Below are 24,171 nucleotides of genomic sequence, written 5' to 3' on the forward strand. Positions count from 1 at the left end.
TCTCAGGACAGCTGTAAATGAAGAGTTCAGCTAGAGAGTCCAAAATCCAGGCAGACTCAGTAGGCTTGCAGAGTTTTGAGCTGGTCAAAACCAGCTCTTTCTCTCTATGCTCCACCAAGTGCCTTTGATTAGCTGCCTGGAAGCTGGATTTGGGCAGCATCCTGGAAGGAAAGGCTGGTGCCAAACCCCAAAGTTTACAGTCTAGGCAGGGAAGTAATTAGAAACAGTTGTATGGCCAGATGGTTTATTTTGACATAATAAAGTATCCTGTTCACAGTTTTGAGCAAACGATCCTGTTCTTGAAAGACAGGCATGGTAAGCCTTTGAAGAAAAGTACACTTGTGTGAACTTTGATTAATGGAGGTTTCGAGATAATCGCGGTAAAGAGACCAGAGGAAATGTATATTTCTCTAGCTTGGCAGAAAATGCTAATAACACTTTCCAAGTGTAACATTAAGAGTTCAGATGAATGCTTCAAATTCTTCAGACTAGCGGGAAGAAAGCAAGCAAGCAAGCAAGAGTCTGTCTATTCTCTTCCTCTCCTCAGTTTGTAAAGGAAGTGAGTTAAAAAGCTGTTCAGGATGACCATCATGCAAACTAACAACAACTATGGCTTCAGAACATTCCTCATCTGTTTTAGGTAGATTTCACACATCAAGTGGCTGCAGATCCAAGCTAGGCAATACTTACACATGGTTGGGAACTACAACCTGTTCTGCAACGTGTCTCCAGATACAACGCAGATATTTCAAGCGTGCGTTTGTACTGCACCCACATTTTACATTTTTGGGCATTCACAGAAAATATATTGGCTCCACACACATCCCAACACTTTCCCGCTTTCCAACACTTTCCTCAAATATAACCTGTGAAGCAATACACATGCATTTTTACTGATGTAGCAGTGAATGTGGATTCTAAAATCAGCCAGGGCAAGATAGAATCTCAAAGGTTAAAAAAAAAAGTATCTGCGGCAAGTATGCGCAGGACATATTATTGTTGTTATGTACCTTCAACTCCAATTTATGGCAACCCTATCATAGGAGTTTCTCTGCATAATTATTCAGAAGAGGTTTGTAACTGTGTTTCTCTAAAGCAGAGAGTGATTTGTACAAGGTTACCTGATCAGTTTCATGGTTGAATAGATATTCAACCTCTGATCTACTGGAGTCCTAGTCCAACACTCAAACCACTATGCAACATTGCTTCTGATCAAGACACAATGGACATTAAATCCTTTCATTCCAAACTGCCATCCTGAAAAAATATTAACTTCTAAAGAGCCAAGAATTGGAAAGTGATTTTTGTCAAGACAGCAAGAGTAATGGGGGATTTGGAGAATTAACCTCACTTCTTTACATAGGTTTTGGTTCGGTTCTTGATCTGCCCTCCTTTGTAACTCTATTTAATAAAAGAAAATATTTGTGCCATCTCAAAACCTCAAATTCTTTTGTGTCTGTGGCCAGGTTCAGATATCTTACCAAACTATGTTTTGAGCTTTCAAAGAGCAGCTAAACCAGAGTTTAAAGTCCCTTGTTGCCATTCATTTTCTGGGGTTTTTTTGGTTTCATTTTATCTTAAATTCATTCCCATTTCTATTGCTTATTAATATTATTATTTATATCATGCTTTCCCAAAAACCGGGACACAGAGCAGCTAACAAATTTAAAAAACAATACAATTAAAATATACACAGCACAGCATGTACAGCAGTATTGTTACTGCACAAACGTTTGTTTACTCATTTCAGAGTAAAGGTTCTGATTTTAGTTTTCTTGGTTGATCACAAACTATAAATAGTCATGTCTGACATCAAACCAAATCATAATTAAAGTTTCTTAACACTGATATGTTAATTGAATTAAGATGCCTCCCTGCCAGACTTTGGACTTTGAAACAAACAAACACTTAGCGAGATGTTAGCTTCATGAAAATTGAAATTTTCAGTCAGTGCTGAGACTGACATCACCCCAAAGATGTAAACAGTTTAAAAAATACAGATCTTTAATTTACAGAGCACTAGTACAGATAATATATGACAACAGTAAAAAAACATTAGTTATTAGGCTTACATCCATGACTCAGAGAGATGTAACATTTCCAGAAAGTTAAAAATAACTCTTCACAACCAATGGCAACTCAACAGGATAATCGCTATTCCCAAGAGCCCTGTGCTGTAGTTTTTGAACAGCAGTCATAGAATTTGCACTAACAATAAACAGAACTTCTTTCTTTTCAGCTGTTTCGTTTAGGTAAATGAAGCCCTGTTGTCAATTTTCTGTACTTAAAACATACTTATGAGACTGTAATGAGAGCCATATATATTTATTTTGTTGCTGGTAGACTGACAGAAGTAGAAGTGAGGTGACTAGGAATAATTTCTCTTTCAGTTGAAAAGTGGCAAGTGGCTATTTCAAAAAACAAAAACAAAAAAAACAGCAAAGAGAAGCAGATTTTTCTCCATGTGGTAGATGTCCCCCTTCCCAAGAAATTCATGATCAATATGTTTTTTGCACCCTTTTCTTGTGAAAGATTCAGATTACATTGAAACTGTGGACACGCACAAGATTATCCATGGCGTGGAAAAATAACTGGGGCAGCCCTTAGGATGTGCTTATTCAACAAGCATTTCATGGAACAAATGCACTAATGTAAAAACAACAACAGCAACAACAAAACCAGCCAACAGCTGCAGACTGAATTTGGTCCAAAATAATTAAGAATGCTCTAGAATCTACGTTTTATATCATTTATTGCAGTTATTCCCTCATGATATGCTACTGGATGGGCACAGATTTTTTAAAAAATCCATTTCCATTTTAATACACTTGAAGCTCTCCCTCAGTCTTCTTGCATTATATGGCCCCTGTGATTATTTAAAGTTTTTAAATGATCATATAAAGCAATATTTAGCCAAAGCTAACCATTCTTCAGTCCCACTGATGTCAGTGACAGATGACTTTGAACTTTGATCCCGGAGCAAAACCTGATGCAAATAAATGCATCTTATTGTCACCTCCTTTGAACTGTGAGCTGAGAAGGAAACGGATATAAATTTTAAAATAAAATAGATTGTCAAGTATAACATATTACTTAAAATTATTAATTATAATAATCAACTAATGCAAATACTGTGTAAATAAAGACTGTTCTTCTTTATGTATGTTATTACTCCTCCCACCCACCCTATCCCTGCAAGCTAATGTCATATCAGACTTTCACAAACTTTCATTGACTGGTGTAGAATTAAGATTTTGCTGGGGAGTCTCACTTTCCAGCTGTCAGTTCTCATAAGGAGATGGAATTGCCCACAGCATAGTTCTGCCTTGTAGTAACATATTCCTAGGAATAAAGCATAATAGAAAGGAAAGGAAGTATGAACAGCACTGCAAGATATTTTTTAAATCTACGTGTCAGTGTCAGTGTGTGTGTGTGTGTGTCCTCCTGTTAATATTTGTTGAGGCATTAATAGGTTATTTAATGTCATGGTCCTTTTAAGACCTTCAGACTTCAGTGTAATGGATAAACTAGTCTGGAGCAGAATATCTAACAGCTAAAAATGTAATAAACTTAATTCAGTTTGGACAAGAATCTGCATCTGTTCTGTGTCAGATTAAATGACTTGTACTGAGAACATTTAGAGCTGCACGCCTCCTACTTAACTTGTACAAGTGCCCTTGTTTACAGGATGAACTCTTGGGTCCCACTTTTCTGAGGCCTTGTATACTTTTCACCTGTTCGTCCTGCTTATGACAGCTGCAGAGACACCAGTGCAATAAATAAAGTGCAAACACCCATATCCACTGCCACTGTGAAGATCTCACCACTTTCTGTTTTGCTGTGTGGAGATGGATTTAGGACTTGCCATCAAAACATGCAAACTTTTGTCTGAGTGGCAAAGTGTCCAACATTCACAGTGAATCTGTCAAAGGTGTTTATCACATGGAGGTTTTTGCAGCTCAGATCCGGGGTGACTCCTGGTTCAGTTATGCGAATTCATGTTATAATGTGAATGTTTTATCACACCTGGTTGCCCTTTCGTTGCCCTTCCAAATCGAGGGGGAATCAAATCCAAGGCAGGTGACGTGATGTGGATTCACGCAAAGCGGAGTAAGTGCAAATTGTATTACCACACCAGTGCATACCATGTGGATTCAACAATTTGAATCGGCACCCTTGCGCATGCTCAGTGGGGGTCTGAATGCATTGTGACTTTGTACGTTTCTGGGGTGAAAAGGGGCGCAAGTTCTTGTTCCCTGTTTCTCGTAATTGAATGAATATTTGCCTTGTGAATATTTCTGTGTCTTCTTCATCCCTCTATTTTATTTTCCCTTCTATTTCAGCAATTTCAACACACACATATATAGATAGATGTACAGTGCACCTGCGCCATACGCGGGCGCGCCATATGCGGACTTGAGCGTATGCCCTCAAGCTGCGGCGCACGCGCGGGGCAGAAGGGGCGGTGCGTCCCATTCAATTGAATGGGCGCATGCGCCCATTGCACCCTGCGCGCGCCCGCACCGCCGCGCACAAGCCCCATTGTTTCCAATGGGGCTCGAGCATAGGCGGAATCGCCTTACGCGGCGGGATCCAGAACGGATCCCTCGCGTAAGGCGAGGACGCACTGTACATATAGATCTGTATATTCACGTTCACGCACACACACACACACACACATATATATTCCTAAAAAGTGAGTTGCCCTGAAAGTGAAAGGACCACTGAAACGAAATGGGGGAAATTGCAGCGGCGCATCATGGGAAATTTGCAACCCGGCAGAAGCAAAGTTGCATTCCACACCAGACCAATTCGGAGTGAAATTGAAGTGAACTTGGAAGTGATTTCTGTGAATTTGCTTGTTACTGATTTCATCAAAATGAGGGGTCACTTTGGATTCACTGCGGAGCCCCCATAGAAAGGAATTGTGTGTGATGACACATGACGTTATCGTGTGAATTTGCATCGTTAGACCCTCAGTCACGTCGGCTCTAAGGTGCAAAAACCTCAGTGTGATAAACACCAAAAATGGTGGGATTTGATATGTGATCCACTAGACCAAATCAAGTCTGAAGTCTCCCTAACTGCAAAGATAATTAAACTGAGGTTGTTGTATTTTGGTCACATCACAAGCAGAAAGGACTCATTAGAAAAGGCAATAATGCTTGGTAAAGTTGAAGGTAACAGGATAAGGGAGAGACTGTATGCCAGGCAGATAAATTCAATCAAAGAAGCCACAGCCACAAATCTGCAAGAAAGCATGAAGTGTGGTAGCCCAGGGGAAAGGGTGGCCAAGCAGAGGGGAGAACACAGGGGACCTTTTTAAACCTAAACACCCCCTTTCTGGGTGGTGTTACAAGAAGGACTGGACCAGAGTGATGAGAGGTCCTTCTTTTCTAGGACATGTCCTATGTGTTAACCTTCTACCCAGGAGGAATTTCAACATGTCCTCCATTTGGAGCATGACTAGTAAGCATGAATACATATTATAGGAGTGTTTTTAGCTTTTATTTGGTCATGTCCTCCATTTGTCTTGAATGTCCTATGTTTTGTGGTGCCTTGTGCTCCTTGGCAGCTGGGACATCTGGTCCAGTGTGACTAGACATCCTCTTTTCCCAGGAGATGTCCTATGTGTCACCCTTCTTTCCAGGAGGAATTTCAACATGCCCTCCATTTGGAGCACGACAAAGAAGCAGGAATGGTCATTTCTAGGCATGTTTTTGAGCTTTTCTTTGGCCATATCCTCCATTTTTCTTGAAGGCCCTCCATTTGGAGCATGTCTAAGAAGCAGGGATGGTCATTTCTAAGAGTGTTTTGAGTTTTTCTTTGGTCATATCCTCCATTTTCCCTGAAGGACCTCCACCTGGAGTATGCCTAGGAAGCAAGGAATGCCCATTTCTGGGAGTGTTTTGAGCTTTTTATGTGGACATATCCTCCATTTTCCTTGAAGGTCCTCCATTTGGTGCATGACAAAGAAGCAGGAATGTTTGTTTATTGGTGTGTTTTGAACTTTTTTGACATATCCTCCATTTTCTAAGAAGGCCCTCCATTTGGAGCACGCCTAGGAAGCAAGGAATGTCCATTTCTAGGAGTGCTTTGAGCTTTTCTTTGGTCCTATGCACCATTTTCCTTGAAGACCCTCTATCTGGAGCATGCTTAGGAAGCAGGAAAGGTCCCTTCCCAGGAGTGTCTGGAGCTTTTCTGGGGCCAGGTCCTCCATTTTTGTCCCTTGAAGGTCCTCCATTCCGCAGTGCCTTCTTGTGCTCCTGGGGTCCCAAAGTGGGGCTGGAGGGCGAGGAGGAGGCAGGCCTGGGAGCCCTCCATCTCTCTCTCTCTCTTCTGTTGGAAGGGAAGGGCTCCTTCCCTCTGCGCCTGCCTGGCTCTGGATGCTGCTGGCGGGGAACAGCTGTTGCTGGGCGACTGCGAGGCTGCTGCAGCTCCAGCCTGGATCGCCTCCCTTCCTCCTTCCTCCATCATCTCCATCTCCTCTCCCCCAACTTCTGGGTCAGCCCTCTCTGCTCCCCGGCGACGCGGGCTCTTGATTTTGAACGAGCTCAGAGCAACCCCACCCCCTTCATCCTCCAACTGCCCCCCAAATAAACCATCTCCTGGGGGGGCCTGAGCATCCTGACCCATGGCGCCATGAAGGGAGAGGCAGGCGGTAGGTAGTTGGGGGGAGCTCCCCATCTCCCTGCATCCCTGATGGGAGGAGGGGGGGCTGCGGATTTGGGGGTCCGGGGGTGGGTTTAGGATCTGGGGGTCTGGGAGGGCCAAGGCTGGCATAGCTACCTGCTTTTTTTTTGGGGGGGAGGGTGGGCTCCTTTTTCACCTGGGTCCTGCCATGATGCAGCTTCCTGCCAGCTCCCAGAGATGGAGAGGATGGAGGAGGAGGAGGAAGCCTGGTTGTTTTCCTTCTCAGAAAGAAAAAGGGAGGGAGGCTGAGAAGAAAAACACTGGAGCCCCCTTTCTCTTTAGGGGCATAAATCTAGGCAGCCCTGGGGGTCCAGCAGGGAGGGAGAAAGGTGGCATCTGCCTAAAGGAAGAGTACACTGGCATTGGTACCCAGGTTCCCTTTTCAGAAAGGTCCTCTCCCCCACCACCACTAGCAGAAGGATCTGGTCCTCCTTCATTCACTCTTAGGCCTCCCCTGCTTCTTCTTTCTGCTCTCTTTTGGCTTCTTTAAACCTGCCCCCTCTCCTTGGCACCCTTGGGGATCTCACTAAGATTGGATGCAAGAGCAGGTGCCCAGAGGCCAGACTGAAGTGGGGTTCCAGGCCTGGTTTGTGGCCTTCTTTGGCATCATCCTTAGAGACTGGAGCGCTTGAGCAGGACATGCAAAGGGCCCTGTCTCCTTTGAAGCATTGCAGTTTGTTAGGGGAAGTCAGGAGCCAGCAGTGGTTCACAAACCTTGGCCCTCCAGGTGTTTTGGACTTCTCCTTCCAGAAGCCCCAGCCAGCTTGCCCAACAATCAGGAATTCTGGGAACTGAAGCATCTGGATGACCAAAGTTTGGGAAGCACTAGACTGGCCTACAACTCTGGAAATCAGAGAATCATTGCATCAAAGAGTTGGAAGAGACCACAAGGGCCATCCAGTCCAACCTCTTGCCATGCAGGAACTCACAATCAAAGCATCCCTGACAGATGGCCATCCAGCCTCTGCTTAAAGACCTCCAAAGAAGGAGACTCCACCACTGTCTGAGGGAGTCTGTTCCACTGTTGAACAGCTCTTACTGGCAGGAAGTTCCTCCTAATGTTTAATGTCATACACCCCCTAATATTTTATGTGTATATGTCATAATGTTGTAACTCGGTTATGGAAACCCATTGGGTGACCTTGGGTGAGTCACACACTCTTAGCCCCAGAAAACCACATCGTAGGATTGCCATATGTCCAAAACAACTTAAAAGCACAGGACAACAACAACAGGGAAAGCACTACTGGGGCTGCTACTGCTCCCAGTCAAAATACATTATTATGCACCTGTCTTTTTTGCCTTTGCAATTTCCTTTTTGGTAAGAAAAGACTAGTGGACTGGTGGTGGTGGTGGTGATGGTGATGATGGTGAAAACAGGAAGGCTACTAATGGAGGGCTGAAAATTCTGTTATTCTAGATTATTGCACTAGACACTTATAGTGCTATTATTCCACTTTAACTGCTCTGGCTGCTTCCTGTTGCATTCTGGTATTTGCAGTTTAAGGAAGGGCATTTAGAATTCTCAGCCAGAGAGCCCTTAGGCCTCACTGAACTACAAGCCCCACAATGCAACAGGAGGCAGCTAGCGCAGTAAAAGTGAAATAGCAGCACTATAAGATTCTAGTTTGATAATGTGGTTAGTCAAGGTAATTGCAGGATAGAGAGCTAGCATGGTGGAGTAGTTTGAGTGTTGGATTCTGGAGACCAAGGTTTGAATCCTAGGTCTGCCAGGTAAATCCATCAGGATGACCTTGGGCAAATCACACTCTCTCAGCCTCAGTCTCTGAAGAAACTTGCTAATGGCCTCACGGTCACCATAAGTCAAAAATGATTTGAACGCACATAGCAACAACAGCAAAAAATTGCAGGAATAAGAAGATGCACCTGGGAGCAGCTTTAAGGTGAATGAAGTATTAGTGTTGTGGCTCAAGACCATAGCTTATTTATGCAAAATTAACCATACAGTCCTGTGTACAGTTGATTGGGCACAAACCCATTGAACTCAATAAGATTTAAAATATAGTGCGCCTGCATCATACGCAGGCACATTATACACTGAAAGCAGCGCTGGAAGGAGGGATGCATGTGCCTTTGGTGTGCGTGTGCTGCCGCCAGCACAAGCCCCGTTACTTGTAATGGGGCTCAAGCATACGTACAATTTCTTTTATGCGGGGGGGGGGGGGTCCGGAATGGATCCCCCGCATAAAAGAAGGGTACACTGTATACATAGGATTGCACTGTAAAATACTTCTGAAAATCTCTCCTGTTATATTTATATAATGTTGAATGTTAATGTAAGGGGGAAACCCAGTTGCGCCCAATTCCAGTCAAATATATATTCTGGAGAGCCAGTATGGTGTAATGGTTTGAGTTTTGGACTAGGACTCCGGGAGACCAGGGTTTAAATCTTTGCTCAGCCATGAAAACTCAGTGGGTGATGTTGGGCAAGTCACACTTTCTCAGCCTCAGAGAAAGGCATCGGCAAACCAGCTCTGAAGAAAATTTGCCAAGAAATCTCTGATGAGGTTGTCATAAATCAGAAATGAGTTGAAGGCACACAAGAACAACATATATTCTGGATAATGTCTGGTTTATATTTGCATTACATATGCAGCTATAAATCTTCTTTGTAAGAACACCTCAAAGATGTGTGTGTGTCATTTTAAAGTTTACAGTAGATTTATATGAATTTAAATATCATAATTTTTCTTTGATTAAATTTTCAAATTATATTTTCATGAGGGTGTTAAGAAAACTCTTTTCCCTGAGTTCCAAAAGGAAAGAGATTAGTACACTAGTTTAACGGCCCAGTAAGAAAAGACAATAGCTGTTACCCCAATTTAATGGTCTGGGCCTATGCAATGTGCTCTTCAAGTTAGTTTTACTGTGTTCTGTATGTGTTCTATGCCAGGGATTGCAATCTTTTCTGAAGTGTAGATTGGTTTGTCATTCACTATACAGTATAGTTTAGCCCGCATCATATCCTGTCTGATATTGGAATCTAAGTAGAGTCAGTCCAGGTTAAGATTTGGATGGGAGACAGCCAACAAATACCATGCTGTACAACATATTTCAGAGGAAGAAAATGTCAAAACCATCTGAGAGTATTCCTCGCCTAAGAAAAGATTAGAAAATTCATGGGGTTACCATAAGTCAACAGGTGACTTTAAGGCACATACACACACAGCATATTAATCTTCTTTTAATATTAGTTGAATAAGCAGATAGGTAAAAAAACATTAACAAGTTTGACAAATCCTTTGGATTCCAGTTGCTCCATTTCCCTTGAGATAAGCATTACATATATTGTTGCTGTTGTGCAGTTTCAAGTCATTTCTGACTTATGGCAACCCTAAGATGAAGTTTTCTATGGGTTTTCTGGAGCTGAGAGTGTGCGACTTGCCCAAAGTCACCCAGTGATTTTCCATGGCTGGCATGGAATCAAACCCTGGCCTCCAGAGCCCTAGTCCAATACTCAAACCATTATACCACATTGGCTCTCTGCTTAACTTTCCCATACAGACAAGGGTTCCCATTCAAAAGACACTGTGTACCTGTTCCTCTTTTTTTTTTTTTTTGTACAGTAATAGATTTTTAATAGAAGGGGGGGAATAGATGAGAGAAGCTGCCTGTGGGAAAGCATGGGATGGTTACAAAGGGAAGATGGTGACATCTGGATCCCCCCCTTACACACACACACACACACACACACACACACACACACACACAACAAATTCCAGGAGTAAGGGAGGACAATTGCATGACCAAAGTTTCATTTTAGTTTGTAAAGGCCTCCAGCCATGGTACATTTGGCTATACTGTACTTTGGTTCTAGTTTTCTATGCTGTTCCTTCTTTCCTAGAGATCCCAAGAGACCTTTGCATCAGGAATATGAGAAGTCACAATTATTTTAAGCATGCTATTGGAAACAGACACTTTGCAGAAGTACCTGTATATATGTTTGAGAGCACCACACATAAATAAATGGTGAGCCCTTTGGTGTGATAGGTGCACAAAGAGAGCACTTCATCATTCCTCAGTCTTTAGTGTCTTTTAATCAAAAACATGTAAACAAAAGCAAATCTTTTATGCAACAACAGACTAAAAACTACTGTTTGTTTTTATATTACTATTTCTTGCCTTTTTTCTGTGTGCCTCTTGTTGAATTGGGGAGATTAAAAAATGTGCTACCTCAAGTAATCTTGAGCCTTGGACTTGATAGTTTGCCTAGATGTAATGTTCAAAGTCAATTTCTGGGACATTGAAACTGAGAGGGCAGTACAGATGTGGCAGTGGTACTATAGACCCTAAATGGTGAGAGGTGCATGAAGGAAAATGAGGGGGATGTAAGAGCAAAGGGATAGGGGGAAATGCAGTAGGGTGAAATCATAACTTTAACAAAATATGAGATCAAGGCTGCATTCTTTGCTAGAGAGGAAGTCTCATTAACGTAAGAAATAAGTGAGGCTTACTTCTAAGTCAGTACGTATAGAATTTCAGTGTAAGCTGCACATTTCACTGTCACTTTTGAAGTAGTTATATATATCTATTGCACATGAACACTTTGAAAAAGGAGCATGGGCTGTTAGCCAAAGAACTATTAGCCACAGTGAAGTAAACACATATACACATTTTAAGCTCAGTGGGAATGCTCTTAAACTGTAACTCATGAGGGACTTATTAGCTGGTTTATGTGTCTGTGTACACACACAACTTTATTTTAACAGTACAAACTTTACAGTTGAACATGTATACTGTCTATTCAAAATCACTGCCATGTAATGTGAAAGTTCTGTATTTGATATTAGTTCAGATATGGATCACTTTGTTATGACAGAGTTCTCAAGTGGGTATGGCTGCTCCTGCACTGAAAAATTAATGCAATTTGACATTAAATGTCATATCTCCATCCTATGGGACCCTGGGATTTGAATCACATGTCTGCCAGAGAACTACAAATCTTAGAAACCTATAGCATTGAGCCATGACAGTTAAAGCTGTTCAAAGCTGCATTAATTCTGCAGTGTAGATGCAGCCTACCTCACAGTATAAATGTTCTATTGTTAGGTGTTGACTGAGATACAGTACAGTCAACCCTTGGCATTCATGGGGGTTAGGGGCACAAGACCCCCGCAAAAGTCAAAATTTGCAAATAAAGTGTGGCGGGAGGGGGGGAAGAGCACTGCATGCCCCATCTCCCTCTAAGGCTGTTTGAGCCTTCATCTCGAGCAAGCTCTCTGAGGTGCTGGAAGGTCTGGGGAGCATCCATTTGTGGCTCCCTTCTTCCCTTCCAAGGTTTCAGGGAGCTCTGGGGAGCTCTCTGAAGATTTGAAACTACAGGAAGGAGGGTGGATTCACTTTCCCCAAACCCCTTCCCAAGGCAAGAGAGCTTTTCCCAGTAACATGAATGTCCATGGATTTTGGTATTCACAGGGGGTCCTGGAACCAAATCCCAGTAGAAACCAAGGGCTCAACGTATTTAAAGTATGTTGTGGGGGAAACTGAGTTAGATTGCTATACGGTTCTCCACTCCTTGGTTGGATTCTGAGTGGATTAAAATGAGATTTGCACAGGGACCAATGGCAGAGTATGCCCTTTTGGTATAATTATCTTTTATTTGCTCTTTATCTTATTGTCATCTTCAGATTTGCTCATTCGGTATTGTCATTCAGAAATTCCTGGTTCAGAAGTAGTACTTTTGAATATTTTATTTTTGCGGCAATTTTATTTCTTTACCTGCCTCCCTTCTTTCTTTCTTCCCTCTTTCCTTCCTTCCTCCTTCCTTTCCCAGTTCTTTTTGCAGCAGATATTAGCAGTGACAATTCAAGCCTTACCTGCAAAGTCAACCGTCACAATATATTTTCAGATGATGCATAATGAAGCCTTGGGAAGGCAACTCCTTCTTGAATCGACCCAGATTCAAAGATGTTGAAGATATGGTGTTTAAATTGGGAATCTCCTTGTCTTGAGCAGGGATCTAGCAGACCTGGAAGAGGAAATCTCTTCAAGCGTATCACGAAGCAGGAAGGTGAAGTCTCAGGCCCTCAGATGGCAATCAGTATGAAGCCTCTGGATTGGCATGGCTTGATATAAATACCTCTAACCTGTCCTTTGGAGTCGCTCTTGGGGTTGTTGTTATTCCTCCACCTTTGGGTTGTAGGTTTAGACAGCATAGAAAAGGGGAGTTTCCAAGAATGCAAAATCCTGCCCCCCCACCCCCCCCCCCAAAAAAAAAAACCATTGGGGTTTTTTAAAAAAAAAATGAAGGAAAAAAACAGACTGAGCCAGGCAGATGGAAAAGGAGGAAATACAAGGCACTTTCTGCTCTTCCTTCCTAGATTCTGATCCATGAGGACACTCATACCACATGACTGGCATTGAAGCAGTTGTCCTGGCAGTGATGTTTCGCATCTGCAAAGTTTCAGGATTCATAGGTCATTGATAGGTTTACTCTGTCAGTGGAAAAGGATGCAGGAATTATAGGTTGGGGACAGAGCAACTACGAGTTGGAAACATTGCCCTGGTACAGACTGGCACTATATGCTTTTCGGGGCTTCTTTTTCTGCCATGCACAGGTCACACCATGTGGTTGCTGCGGCCTGCTTCCAGAACAGAAAGGGGCAGCATCTCGCAACTCCTTTCTGCCCATCTGTTGAGCCCCATTGTCATGTATCTCCAAAGTCACTTTTTTGGTACAATCACAGTTTAAAAACTATTTGTAGTAATCCTCTAGGAATAGTACTTGCACAAAGTACTAGTAAACAAACCAGTAGTTCAGTTGGAACGTGAGATTATGGTTCATTGTGGGTTTTTTGTGCCTTTAGGTCACCTGTTGACATATGATGATCTCATGAATTCCATGGGGATTTTTTTAGTCAAGAGATATTCAGAGATATTTTTGCCAGTTCCTTCCTCTGAAACATAGCCTACCCACCTGGTATTCATTGGTGGTTTCTCATCCAAGTACTAACCAGAGCTGACTCTGTTTACTGTACAAGATCAGAGAGGATCTGGTACCTTTAAGATATTTAGGCCTACGTATAGTTAATTACATCCAATGAAGCCAGGATTTCTAGAACTAACAAATCCTTTTGTACTTGATCCTAGCTTATTTGGGCATAGTTTGGCTCGCTATAAACCTGGCCTGGTCTTCCCATGAGAGATCAAAATAAAAAGTAATGACATAACAAAATGCTGCAGATACTGTTTTGTGGATGTGACTGAGTGAAGGTGGGGAATTCTATGATGACAGAATCATTCTCATAACTGCCCTGAGGGATATATAGTAAATTGAAAGGCTGGATATAAATCTCTTAATTATGACTACTTTTATAACTTCCTCCACTTGTAGGAATCTACAGATTTGCCTAACATTCAGATAACATTATAGAATCATAGGAACTAAGAGGCTGTATACACCAGCGATAAATGCTGGCATCGGGGCGGAGAGAAGGCATAGTGACCGTGTGCCCTGACTCTCCCCATGCCAGCATGACGCTGTGCACCCCACCGCAAGGCAGGAGGCTTCATGGCACTCCCTTGTCACAGCATGTACACATGCTGCGCCAAATGAGTGCCAAAAAGCCATAGCGCCAGCAGCTAGGGTGCCCTTTCTGGGGCGCAAAAAGGAGCTGCTTTTTGTGGCTTCTTTTTTTGCCATGGAAAGACCAGATAGGGGCCGCAGCTGCCACAGCCCTCATCCAGCTATGTAAGGGGTGGTATCCCACCGCCCCTTGGGGGCTTTCTGTACAGCTCCTAAATCCTCTTACTCATCCTGCATGATAATACAGAAGAAGCAGAGGCAAAACCTCTCCACACATTGTATTTTGAAGTAGTGGGCACTTTTGGCTTTGCACCACTTACAGCCTTTTCAGCAACGCCCCAGAGTTCAATTTTGGTCTTATCATATGAGAGAACATTTTTTTTAAAAAAAGTTTGCTGTGCCTCCCACATACCTCTTTCCAAACTCCAAACAGGCTTTGATATGGGTTTGTTTCTTGCCACTCTCCCATAAAGCTCAGCTTTGTGGAATGTTTGAGTGATAGTTGTAGCAATAGCAGTATCATATGCAGTCAATCCTCCTTATCAGCTGACTTGCAATCCGCAGAATTAACCATTGGTTAATGATGGAACGTGCACATAACTGTGCTACTGGGCACATGCATTTATGCTGTGCTGCCATTAATTTTAATGGACTTGAGCATGCATGGATTTTTGTATCCACGGGGGAGAGTCTGGAACAGATCCCCCACAAATATGGAGGTCCGACTGTGCATTTTTGTACCACTCATCAGTGAACTTAGCATTCTCTAAGCATTTTGCAATCTGTAAACTAATTGCTCCCAACAAGCTGGGTACTCATTTTGCCAACCTACAAAAGGATGGAAGCCTAAGTCAACCTTGGAGCCCTAGGATCGAACACACAAGCTTGTGGCTGCAGTACCGGCATTTAAACACTGCGCCACCAAGGCTACTTAGTTATCCCATTTCCTGTCTCAGTTGTAGACATTTCTACCTTATTCAGTTACTGTTGGTTTCCTGGTGTTTGTTCAATTGATGTTCTCCTTACGTAGTTACTGAGTTTGGAAGGAGTATTTTGGATTTTTGGATAAGGGATACTCAACCTGTAGTAGGTTGCACCAGAGTTGATTTAAAATGTGATAGCAGAGCAAAGGAATATTTATACAACCTACAAGTACCAGTTTGTTTTTGTCTATTTTACCTTTGTGGTACAGCAAAAATATTTTGCACCTTGACAACATTGAATACTTTGTGTACATCAAGTAGTAGCAATGCCAATTAGATCCATTTCTATTCCAAGCTGTAATGTGATAAAGTATGGAAAAATCAAGGTGTGTGTGTGAATACTTCTGCAAGGCACTGTAAATTTATATCTGTGTTATCCTTCTTTCTCCCCTAAAAGATGCTAGGTACTGTGTGGCTAAATCATTTATCATAACTAAAGTAAACCTATTGAATCTGTAGGGACCAGGTATATCAACCTCATGCAAGTTCCACTTATTATGCAACTAGAGTGGAGTTATTCTAGTTGGGACTAACAGTTGGATTTAGGTCTTTGTGTACTCCATAACCATGGAACACTTGGACCAAAATCCAACTGTTGATGACAGCTACAGTAGACACATTGAATCAATGGAATTTGCATAAGTGCTGATTTACCAAGTTCCCCAATTCAGTGGGTATACTCAGGTTGCTTCTATCTATCTCTAATATGTGGATTCTGCTGCTTTGTTTTCTTAAGAGTTTTGTTATTAGAGTTGGGTTTGCTAAGAGGTTTGCTATTAGAAGAAAAAGAACCTGATGGAGAAAAAAGAACCAAGGAATACTGCAGCTTTCCCTGAAAATTAAGTACAATGGGTGATAAAATATAGACATGTATGAAGAAAGGTTACATTGCCACTTGGGTACATGGTAGTAAAACTGAAGGAAAAAAACAGATAATACAGACATTTTTGTTATTTCTAGCCTTTACTTTTGTCTTCTTTAGAACATGTCCTTCCTCTGCTGGATGATTCTTGCTTGGGTTGCTTTGATTTTAATTCCCCACAGGGTTGAATACATTTAATGTTTACATCTAAATAGTTTTATTCTCCCTTTAGAACTTTTGCAAGTTTTTCTTGCCTTTTTTGTAGAAAGGAGGGTCATGTATTTCTTTCTTTTTCTTTTTTGTTTTTTTTAGTCTAAAAATAAGCTGAAATGGTGATATTTTGAATCACTTATTAAAATATGCACTCTTATATATTAAGCAGTGCCAGTGTTGTTACCAAATGAATGTTTATTTCTGATTTACAGAGCAACTGAAATATCTTAGCTGACAAAAAAGGAAAAGAAAGTAGAATGGTTCTTTAAAAGGCTTAAAAACAAACAGTATGCTCTTAAAACCTACTCTTGTGCTTTCTGAAATCTAGTATCTGGATAGTTGCAAATGTACAAGCTGCATGCAGATGCTGGAACATCTCTCTCTCTCTCTCTCTCTCTCTCTCTCTCTCTCTCTGTGTGTGTGTGTGTGTGTGTATTCTGTGCAACCTTCATAAGTGTTAGAGTAAATGTTCAAAATGTAGATTATCAGTGTTAACATATGAATGTTGACAATTTCAGACAAATACTGTGAATGCCAGAAAATGTAGTTATACTGGGCAAGATTGACAGTCACCAAAATGCGATTTTTAGCATTCATTTGTGCATGCACAAACAAAAGAAACAGTTTGTTTAGGTATTGTGGTGGTCAGCCTTCACATTGTTCCAGTTTATACCTACACTAAGGCTACTCTATCATGGGGGTTTTCTGACAAGATTTATTTAGAGTGAGGTTGCCTTTGCCTTCCTCTGAGGCTGAGTATGACTTGCTCAAGATCACTCAGTGGGTTTCCATGACTGAGCAGGGATTCAAACCATAGTCTCCAGAGTCATTGTTCAGTGATCAAACTACTACACAACACTGGCTTTCTTAGAGTATATATACTCCATTTAAATAAAAAAAAAACTTTCCAAGGATGACATACAATACAATATAAAACATATGGAGCCCTGGTGGCACAGTGGTTAAATGCCTGTACTGCAGCCATTCACTCAAAACCACAAGGTTGCGAGTTCAAGACCAGCAAAAGGGCCCAAGCTCGACTCAGGCTTGCATCCTTCCGAGGTCGCTAAAATGGGTACCCAGATTGTTGGGGACAAATTAGCTTACTTGCTAATTAGCTTACTTGCTGTTCACTGCTATGATCTTTGGAATAGCGGTATATAAATAAAACAAATTATTATTATTATTATTATTATTAGTATAAGAGAGAGAGAGAGAGAGATCAACACAGGATAGTTAGTATATAATCTAAAGAATATGTCTGAATAATTCAAACCCTACACCTGAGAATCTGATCTCACAGCTTAGCAAGCTATTTCCTTAATGTTAAAATAAAATTTATTGATGATAATGAATGAGCAAAGGTATGCTTCCATATGTTTGTGTGTTTTCAAATTGTTCCATGTAAACCAAATACAACCAGCCATTCATATTCATGGATTCAAGTATTTGTGGTTTGAAAATACTCCAAAAGGCATAAATTCCAAAAAGCAAACATTGATTTTGCTGTTTTATATAAGGGACACAATTTTACTATGCCACTGTATTTAATTGGACTTGAGCATCCATGGATTTTGGTATCTATGTGGGGGTCCTGTAACCAAACCCCAGCAGATACCAAGGGCCCAATTGTATGTTTTATCAAGTGAAATCTATATATTTGTGACTGCATCAGTTTTTTTAAACAAGTGCTCAATCCATCTCATGTTGTTTAATTTTTCCCAGGAGCAAGCATATGTTTTAGATGACGACTCAAAACATGGAGGCAATTTGGATTTATTGGTAGGATAGAGAGATGCAAAAAAAGACAAGGCTCCTGAACTTTACATATCAGTACAAAGAAAGAAATTTACAAAGAGGTTCTGGGTGCTTCCAGGGCTGCATCTGCACTGCAGAATAATCCAGGTTGATACTACTTTGATTGCCATGGCCCCATCCTATGAAATTCTGGGAACTATATAGTTTATTGTGGCACTACAGCGATCTGACAGAGAAGGCTAAATGTCTCACAAAACTACAATTCCCAAAATTCCACATCATTGAGCCATGGCAGTAAAAATGGTGCCAAACTGGATTATTTCTGCAGTGCGGATGCAGCCTAGTTGAGGCTTTTGTTGTGTAATCACTGTGCTTTATCTGTGGGATGTTACCTCTATTCCCCATATGTGTTTTCTTGCCACTTGTTCCGTTTTTGTATTTTATATTATTTTTCATGTCACTGTGACAAATTCATTGATAAAAAGATAAAATGATTGCAGGGTTTGAGGTGAAGAGGTTCTTTTTTCAACTTCCCTGAGGTGGTTGAGAGAAAGGCATGCAAGTGAGAGCCTTTTTGGTGGCTGTTCCCAAACATGAGAACTCCCTTCCAAAGGGAAGCTAGCTAGGTCCTTTACCTGTTACCCTTTTCAGATGAGATTTTAGGAATAGTTAATTGCCAAGGCTTGCATTTAACTGATATGTTTTTCTTCTTTAAGAAATAGTTTCATTCACGAGCCAGTGTGGTGTATTGATCTGAGTGTTGAACTATGACTCCGAAGAACAGAATTTGAATCTGCTCATCCATAGAAAGTCACTGGGTGATCTTGGGCAAGTCTCGGTCTCACAGGAAGACAAAGGCAGCCCCCCCCCCTTTAAAAACCTTGTCACAAAAACTCTGTGATATGTTCACTTTAAGATCACTACAAAGCAAAAATGACTTGAAGGCACACAAGAAGAAGAAGTTGTTTTATTATCTGAAACTTTAAGTGTATTGCTAATATTGTGTTGTAAATCTTCTTGGGTCATGGAACAGAGGAGGGATATAAATACAACAAATAAAATAAATGAAAAGGACATGTAATGGAGAAATATTGCATGAAGTTCCAGGGATTTTTATTATTATTATTTTCAAAGATAAGGCAGAATCAGCTTGGAAAACAATAAAGGAACTTGGGCTGACTTGTAGCTGTTATAGTCAGTAAGTAATGTTCATGTTTCCATAGTCATTTCCATAAATGAGCTACATTTTTTTAGCATCATGTAATGTAGACAGATGTTTGTATGTTTTCTAATCTGGTCAAGCAGCTTTATTTTTTGTTTAACCATGATGTTTCTCTTTTCTTTTTCAGGAGATTTCATCAGTTTAAATAACCAAAGTTAATTCCAGTATGCTTAAAAGGAAGCAAAGTTCTAGGGTAGAAGCCCAGCCGGTGACAGATTTTGGTCCAGATGAATCTTTATCAGATAATGCAGATATTGTGTGGATTAACAAACCAGTAAGTTTTCAAAACCATAGTCAACTGTGCTAGGGTTGGGTGGTGAGTCCCCCATCCACCCATGGCTTCATCCCACCTGAATATACCAAAATAATTTATTTTCCCTATTTTTTCTTCAAATTGGGAACTGGAAGTGAAGCCACATTGCTTCCTGTCACTATTATGAAAGAAAAACAAAGGGGGAACCATTTTAGATATGGGGGGACATTCTGAGGGGGCTTTTAGGGGTGGGAAGGGTTGTGGATTTATTTTTCTGTGCTTTTGCATACACTGGGAAAACTTTGCATGTGGTTTGGGGGCATTCTTTCACAGGGGGATTGGGGGTGGGCTTCAGGGTCTGCAGAAGTAGAGGGCAAGAACTGCATGTGGCCTGCAAGCCACACTTCCCCCACCCTTTCCTTAGAGTTTGGTCAAGCCAAAGTTAAATACTATAAAGTCCCATTGGCTGGACTTCAAGACATTAAAGCCCCATACAGATAGACCAAAATAAAGCTGCTTTGGGTCACTTTGGAGGTATGCTGTTTAAATGATGCATGCATCCTAAGAGTCCAGAAGCTATGCCAAAGCTGTGCGCCAGCCCTTAGGACTGGATTGTGGCTTTGGCGCAGCTTCTCGACTCTTAGGACGCATGCAACATTTAAACAGCATACCCCCAAAGTGACCCAAAGCAGCTTTATTTTGGCCTGTCTGTATGGGGCCATTCTCTTATTGAATTAAGTGACATTTGAAGATTATTGGGTTTAGTTGGACCATGCCATATATATTTTACCTGACAGATATGTGAAATATTTATGTACAGTATTTATCTTATTTATTTAATATGCTGCTTTTCTCCTGGCATGGGGACTAAGAGGTGGAACACATGGGCATAAAGAAGCCATGTTAGAGATGCATGTTAGAGCCATGTTATATGCCGCATACCTTCAATGTGGCCAGAAGCTGCACTGAGGCTGCATTCCAGTCCTTTAGCTTGGAGCAAAGAGGAGCCAGAATAATCCGTCTCCTGGCGGTGCAGGGTGGGGCCAGAGGTAGCGGCTCGCTTTTGGAGTGGGCCATGTGGTCGCTGCAGTCCCAGCCCACTTGTGGCCAGAGCAGTCTCGGGCCACGCTTTCCTGGCTGTCTGTTCCAGGCCAGAGGCATCTATTTCTATCATATGAGCTTGTCATGTGTTTGTGCTACATGGTTTCATAGCCTTGACCATAGTAGGATGAGGGCCTAAATACCCTAAATGTACCATAACCCATCTGCTCTTGGAAGCTATGCAGTATCACTCCTGGTTAGTACTTGGATGAGAGATTACCAATGAATATTTGGTACTGTAATCTATATTTCAGAGGAAGGAACTGGCTAAACCACTTCTGAGTGTTCCTTGCCTTAAAAAGCCCTATGAAATTCATGGAGGTCACTATAAATTGACAGGCAGTTTGAAGGCATACACACATAGGATAATGTGACTGTGGCCCGAAACAGATGGGCAGATGAGGTGGCTTCTGGCTGCTCTGGGGCCATGTTGTTTACTCCCATAGCACTTGGGGCTGCCTCAGGGCTTTGCTGGGGCTGCCTAAGGCGACCCAAAATTGGCCCAAAAGGAGTGGATCTTTTCTGCTCCTATTTGGGGCCATTGGAGGAGGCGCCTTTGGGGCCTCGGCATGTGTCCACTGCAACCCTGGGACAGTCAGGCTTGGAGCAGCTTCTAGCCGCTCCTTTCTGCCTGACTGCTTCACCCCTATATGAACAATGATGAACAAGGAAAAAAGAAATTTGGAGCTTGTTCATCAGGTTGCAAACAGAATGGGAGTAAAGGAACCATCATTCACAGAAAAGCTACAGTTTAGAAATACATATTATTCAACAGTGTATGATAAAACAGTAGCTGCTGAGATGAGAAATGAACAGAATTTTGCTGAATGATATTTTTCTAATAGTACTCTTGAATTGTTTTTATCTGTCATTCTTAGGGGCCATTAAAGTTCTTGAAAATTCCAAATGGAATGTGGGGAAATGAGTTTGAAAAACAGAGGAGTCTGAAAAATGCCTATTTATTCAATTTTTGTCCTGTTTAAAAATAGTTTATTTTGCAGTGGTGGAAAAGGGAGAGAGACATATAAAGGCCAAGGAAGTGTGCAGTGGTGGAGAAGTGGGACAGACATATACAGGGCAAAGAGCAAGGGGAACCTATGAATAATTATTTGGAAAGCTGCCCTACATATATATGGAGAGTAAATACTACTTCACAGTTCTCTCTCTCTCTCTTTCTGAATTTATAACTTTATTCCAAGTTCATGAGATCTCACTGAAAGGAGCAGTAAAATGTCACATATTCATACTCTTCCAACTAATGAATATCTCACTGTTTTTTCCCCAGTGGGTACACTCTTTACTACGAATCTGTGCCATCATCAGTGTAATTTCTGTATGTATGAACACCCCAAAGACCTTTGAGCATTATCCTCCTCTTCAATATGTGACCTTTGCTCTCGATACACTACTGATGTTTCTCTACACAGCAGAAATGATTGCAAAGATGCACATCCGTGGCATAGTCAAGGTGAGTTTTCCAAAAATGGTTGTGCTTTATGGAAGAAAATGTTATAAAGTGTTTTACAAGTAATCTTAACCAGAGATCCAACCTGTGTATGGCAATCCAACCTGTGTGTAACCCCACACAGGTTGGATTGCAACTCTCAATCATCCCTCACCTTCAGCTATGGTGAACTAGGATGATAAAGTTGCAGTTCTAATACATTTTACCCATTCTGTTCTATATAAATAAACTGGACTACATTTTGCTTATCAGAATGAAAATCACTTCATGCCACAAATCTGCCCTAGTCCTCAACATACTTATTAGAAGTAAAGCCTGTTGACTTTAAAAACAAAGTTCAGGACAATTTTATTATTCTGCCATTGTTTAGTGTGTGAGTTTTTCTTTGCATTTCTACCAGAATCAGAGCATACCATTTATGTAACATGATTTTTATTCAGAATATTCTATATTTATTGTTTGGGACATTGCTTACAACATTGCTTTATGCAGATCAAGAAAAGAGGCCTTTCACATCTTAGGGGTGAAACAGATGGGCAAAATAAAGAGGCTTTCAGCCTCTTTGAAGGTGGGGCATTTATATGACACACTCCTCCAAAGCAGGTGGAAACCAAAACGAAGCCACACTCCAGGGCTATAAACCAGAGTAAAAAGAAGCCAGGATATTCTAGCTTAGCCTAGAAAATGTGCTTCTTTACACTTGCATATAAATACCCCAATGCAAGTGTGCAGCTGCAGCAAAGCAAAACAATGCAAATGTGACAACTCCAGTGGATTTAATTACAACACACAAAAACCAGACAGTCTAACATGAGAGCATGGGTTGAAGAGGCATACATGGGAGGCTGCCATGATTGTGCTTTGCCAGTCTATCACTCTCATACTGATGTGCCAATGCCCTATATGGGTGGAGCATCACACGTGTGACTGTCTGACCAATCAAATGGGAAGGCATCTAGGTGGACATGGGAGGTACTTGTGTGTGAGATTGCAGGTGGTGTGTTTGTGTGACGGTGTGCATGTATGGTGGGGAGGCAAAAATAAATTACCCAGCTACACAGCTTGATGCCGCACCATGCAGTCAGGCCATGCATGTTCAATATGTTCAGGCCATGCAGGCAGCAAGTTTTCAACCCACTTTTGGAAAAAGCAGGATTGAGCCACTTTTTACTGCCTGTCTGCTCCAGCCCTTAGAGAGCAGCCAAAATCTAATGTTGTTTTGTGAAACAGATTAATACACTTTGTAACTAAAAAATATTGGGTTTTATTATCAGTGGTGGGTATAAAAAAGTTTTTCTAAAAATAAATAAATAAGTCTGCATCAAAATACTCCAAGAAAAGTTTGATACTGTAACTGACCCCCCCCCCTCCAGTATGTAATGGCACCTGAAATCTAATTGTAGTGGAACTCCGTATATATTCTGGTAAGAGGGTTGATCCATCTTGGCAGTTATCAGTAAGATTTATTGAACTCATCCTGGCCAGAGCTAGGAAAAATTCTATGGTGGGATTGCAACTGCCCAAATCCCCAGACTTCTGGAATTCCCTAGCCAGCATGGGAAGTTGCTATGGGGTTATGGGTGTGGTGGTCCAAAATAGTAACTTTTCCAAGCTTTTATCCTGACTTCTACTTGGATCATATTCGTTGGATTCCTATGAGGGGGGTGTTTTTGAAACTTGATTTCACTAAAAAGAAGTATCCCTCCACCAATTTTTCCCTTGCTTCTGGTGATAAATGACCAATGTATGTCCCAACATACATTTTTGAAATCAAGCATTGTATAAGGCAGATATATGCCCTAGTCTGACAAGGAATATCCATATGTAGAAACAGGCTTTCAGGCACACAGCTTATGTGAATGTAACTCTATTCACACAAATGGCTGTACCGTGTTGCTCATCTTCACCCTTTAACTAGATGCTGTTGTAGACATCCAGATGTTTTGTGTGACTGCTGATGTTTTGAATGAATTTTTATTTTGGCAATAGCATATTTTCACAGATGAAATTGCAAGAAATATTATGGAAAATAGAGAGGAAAGAATGACATTATTCTCACATACAGTCAACCCTCC

The 24,171-nt window shown here is 41.4% G+C and overlaps 1 protein-coding gene across 4 annotated transcripts in view; it reads left to right on the top strand.

Annotated features, from left to right (window-relative positions):
• The first annotated feature begins 6,407 nt into the window (after positions 1-6,407).
• NALCN (sodium leak channel, non-selective) overlaps positions 6,408-24,171 on the top strand; it is a 280,042-nt gene continuing 262,278 nt past the window's right edge. For 2 of the 4 annotated variants that reach the window (XM_042460452.1, XM_042460455.1), the window contains exons 1-4: positions 6,408-6,661; positions 10,559-10,683; positions 19,405-19,551; positions 21,917-22,099. In XM_042460452.1, coding sequence (XP_042316386.1) covers positions 19,444-19,551; positions 21,917-22,099 — 291 coding nt within the window. In that variant the 5' untranslated portion in view covers positions 6,408-6,661; positions 10,559-10,683; positions 19,405-19,443. Of the gene's footprint in view, positions 6,662-10,558; positions 10,684-12,487; positions 12,725-19,404; positions 19,552-21,916; positions 22,100-24,171 lie in introns of all 4 variants that reach the window. The other 2 variants (XM_042460454.1, XM_042460453.1) reach the window with 2 other exon arrangements.

Source organism: Sceloporus undulatus, chromosome 3 (assembly GCF_019175285.1).
Source record: "Sceloporus undulatus isolate JIND9_A2432 ecotype Alabama chromosome 3, SceUnd_v1.1, whole genome shotgun sequence".
NCBI lineage: Eukaryota > Metazoa > Chordata > Lepidosauria > Squamata > Phrynosomatidae > Sceloporus > Sceloporus undulatus.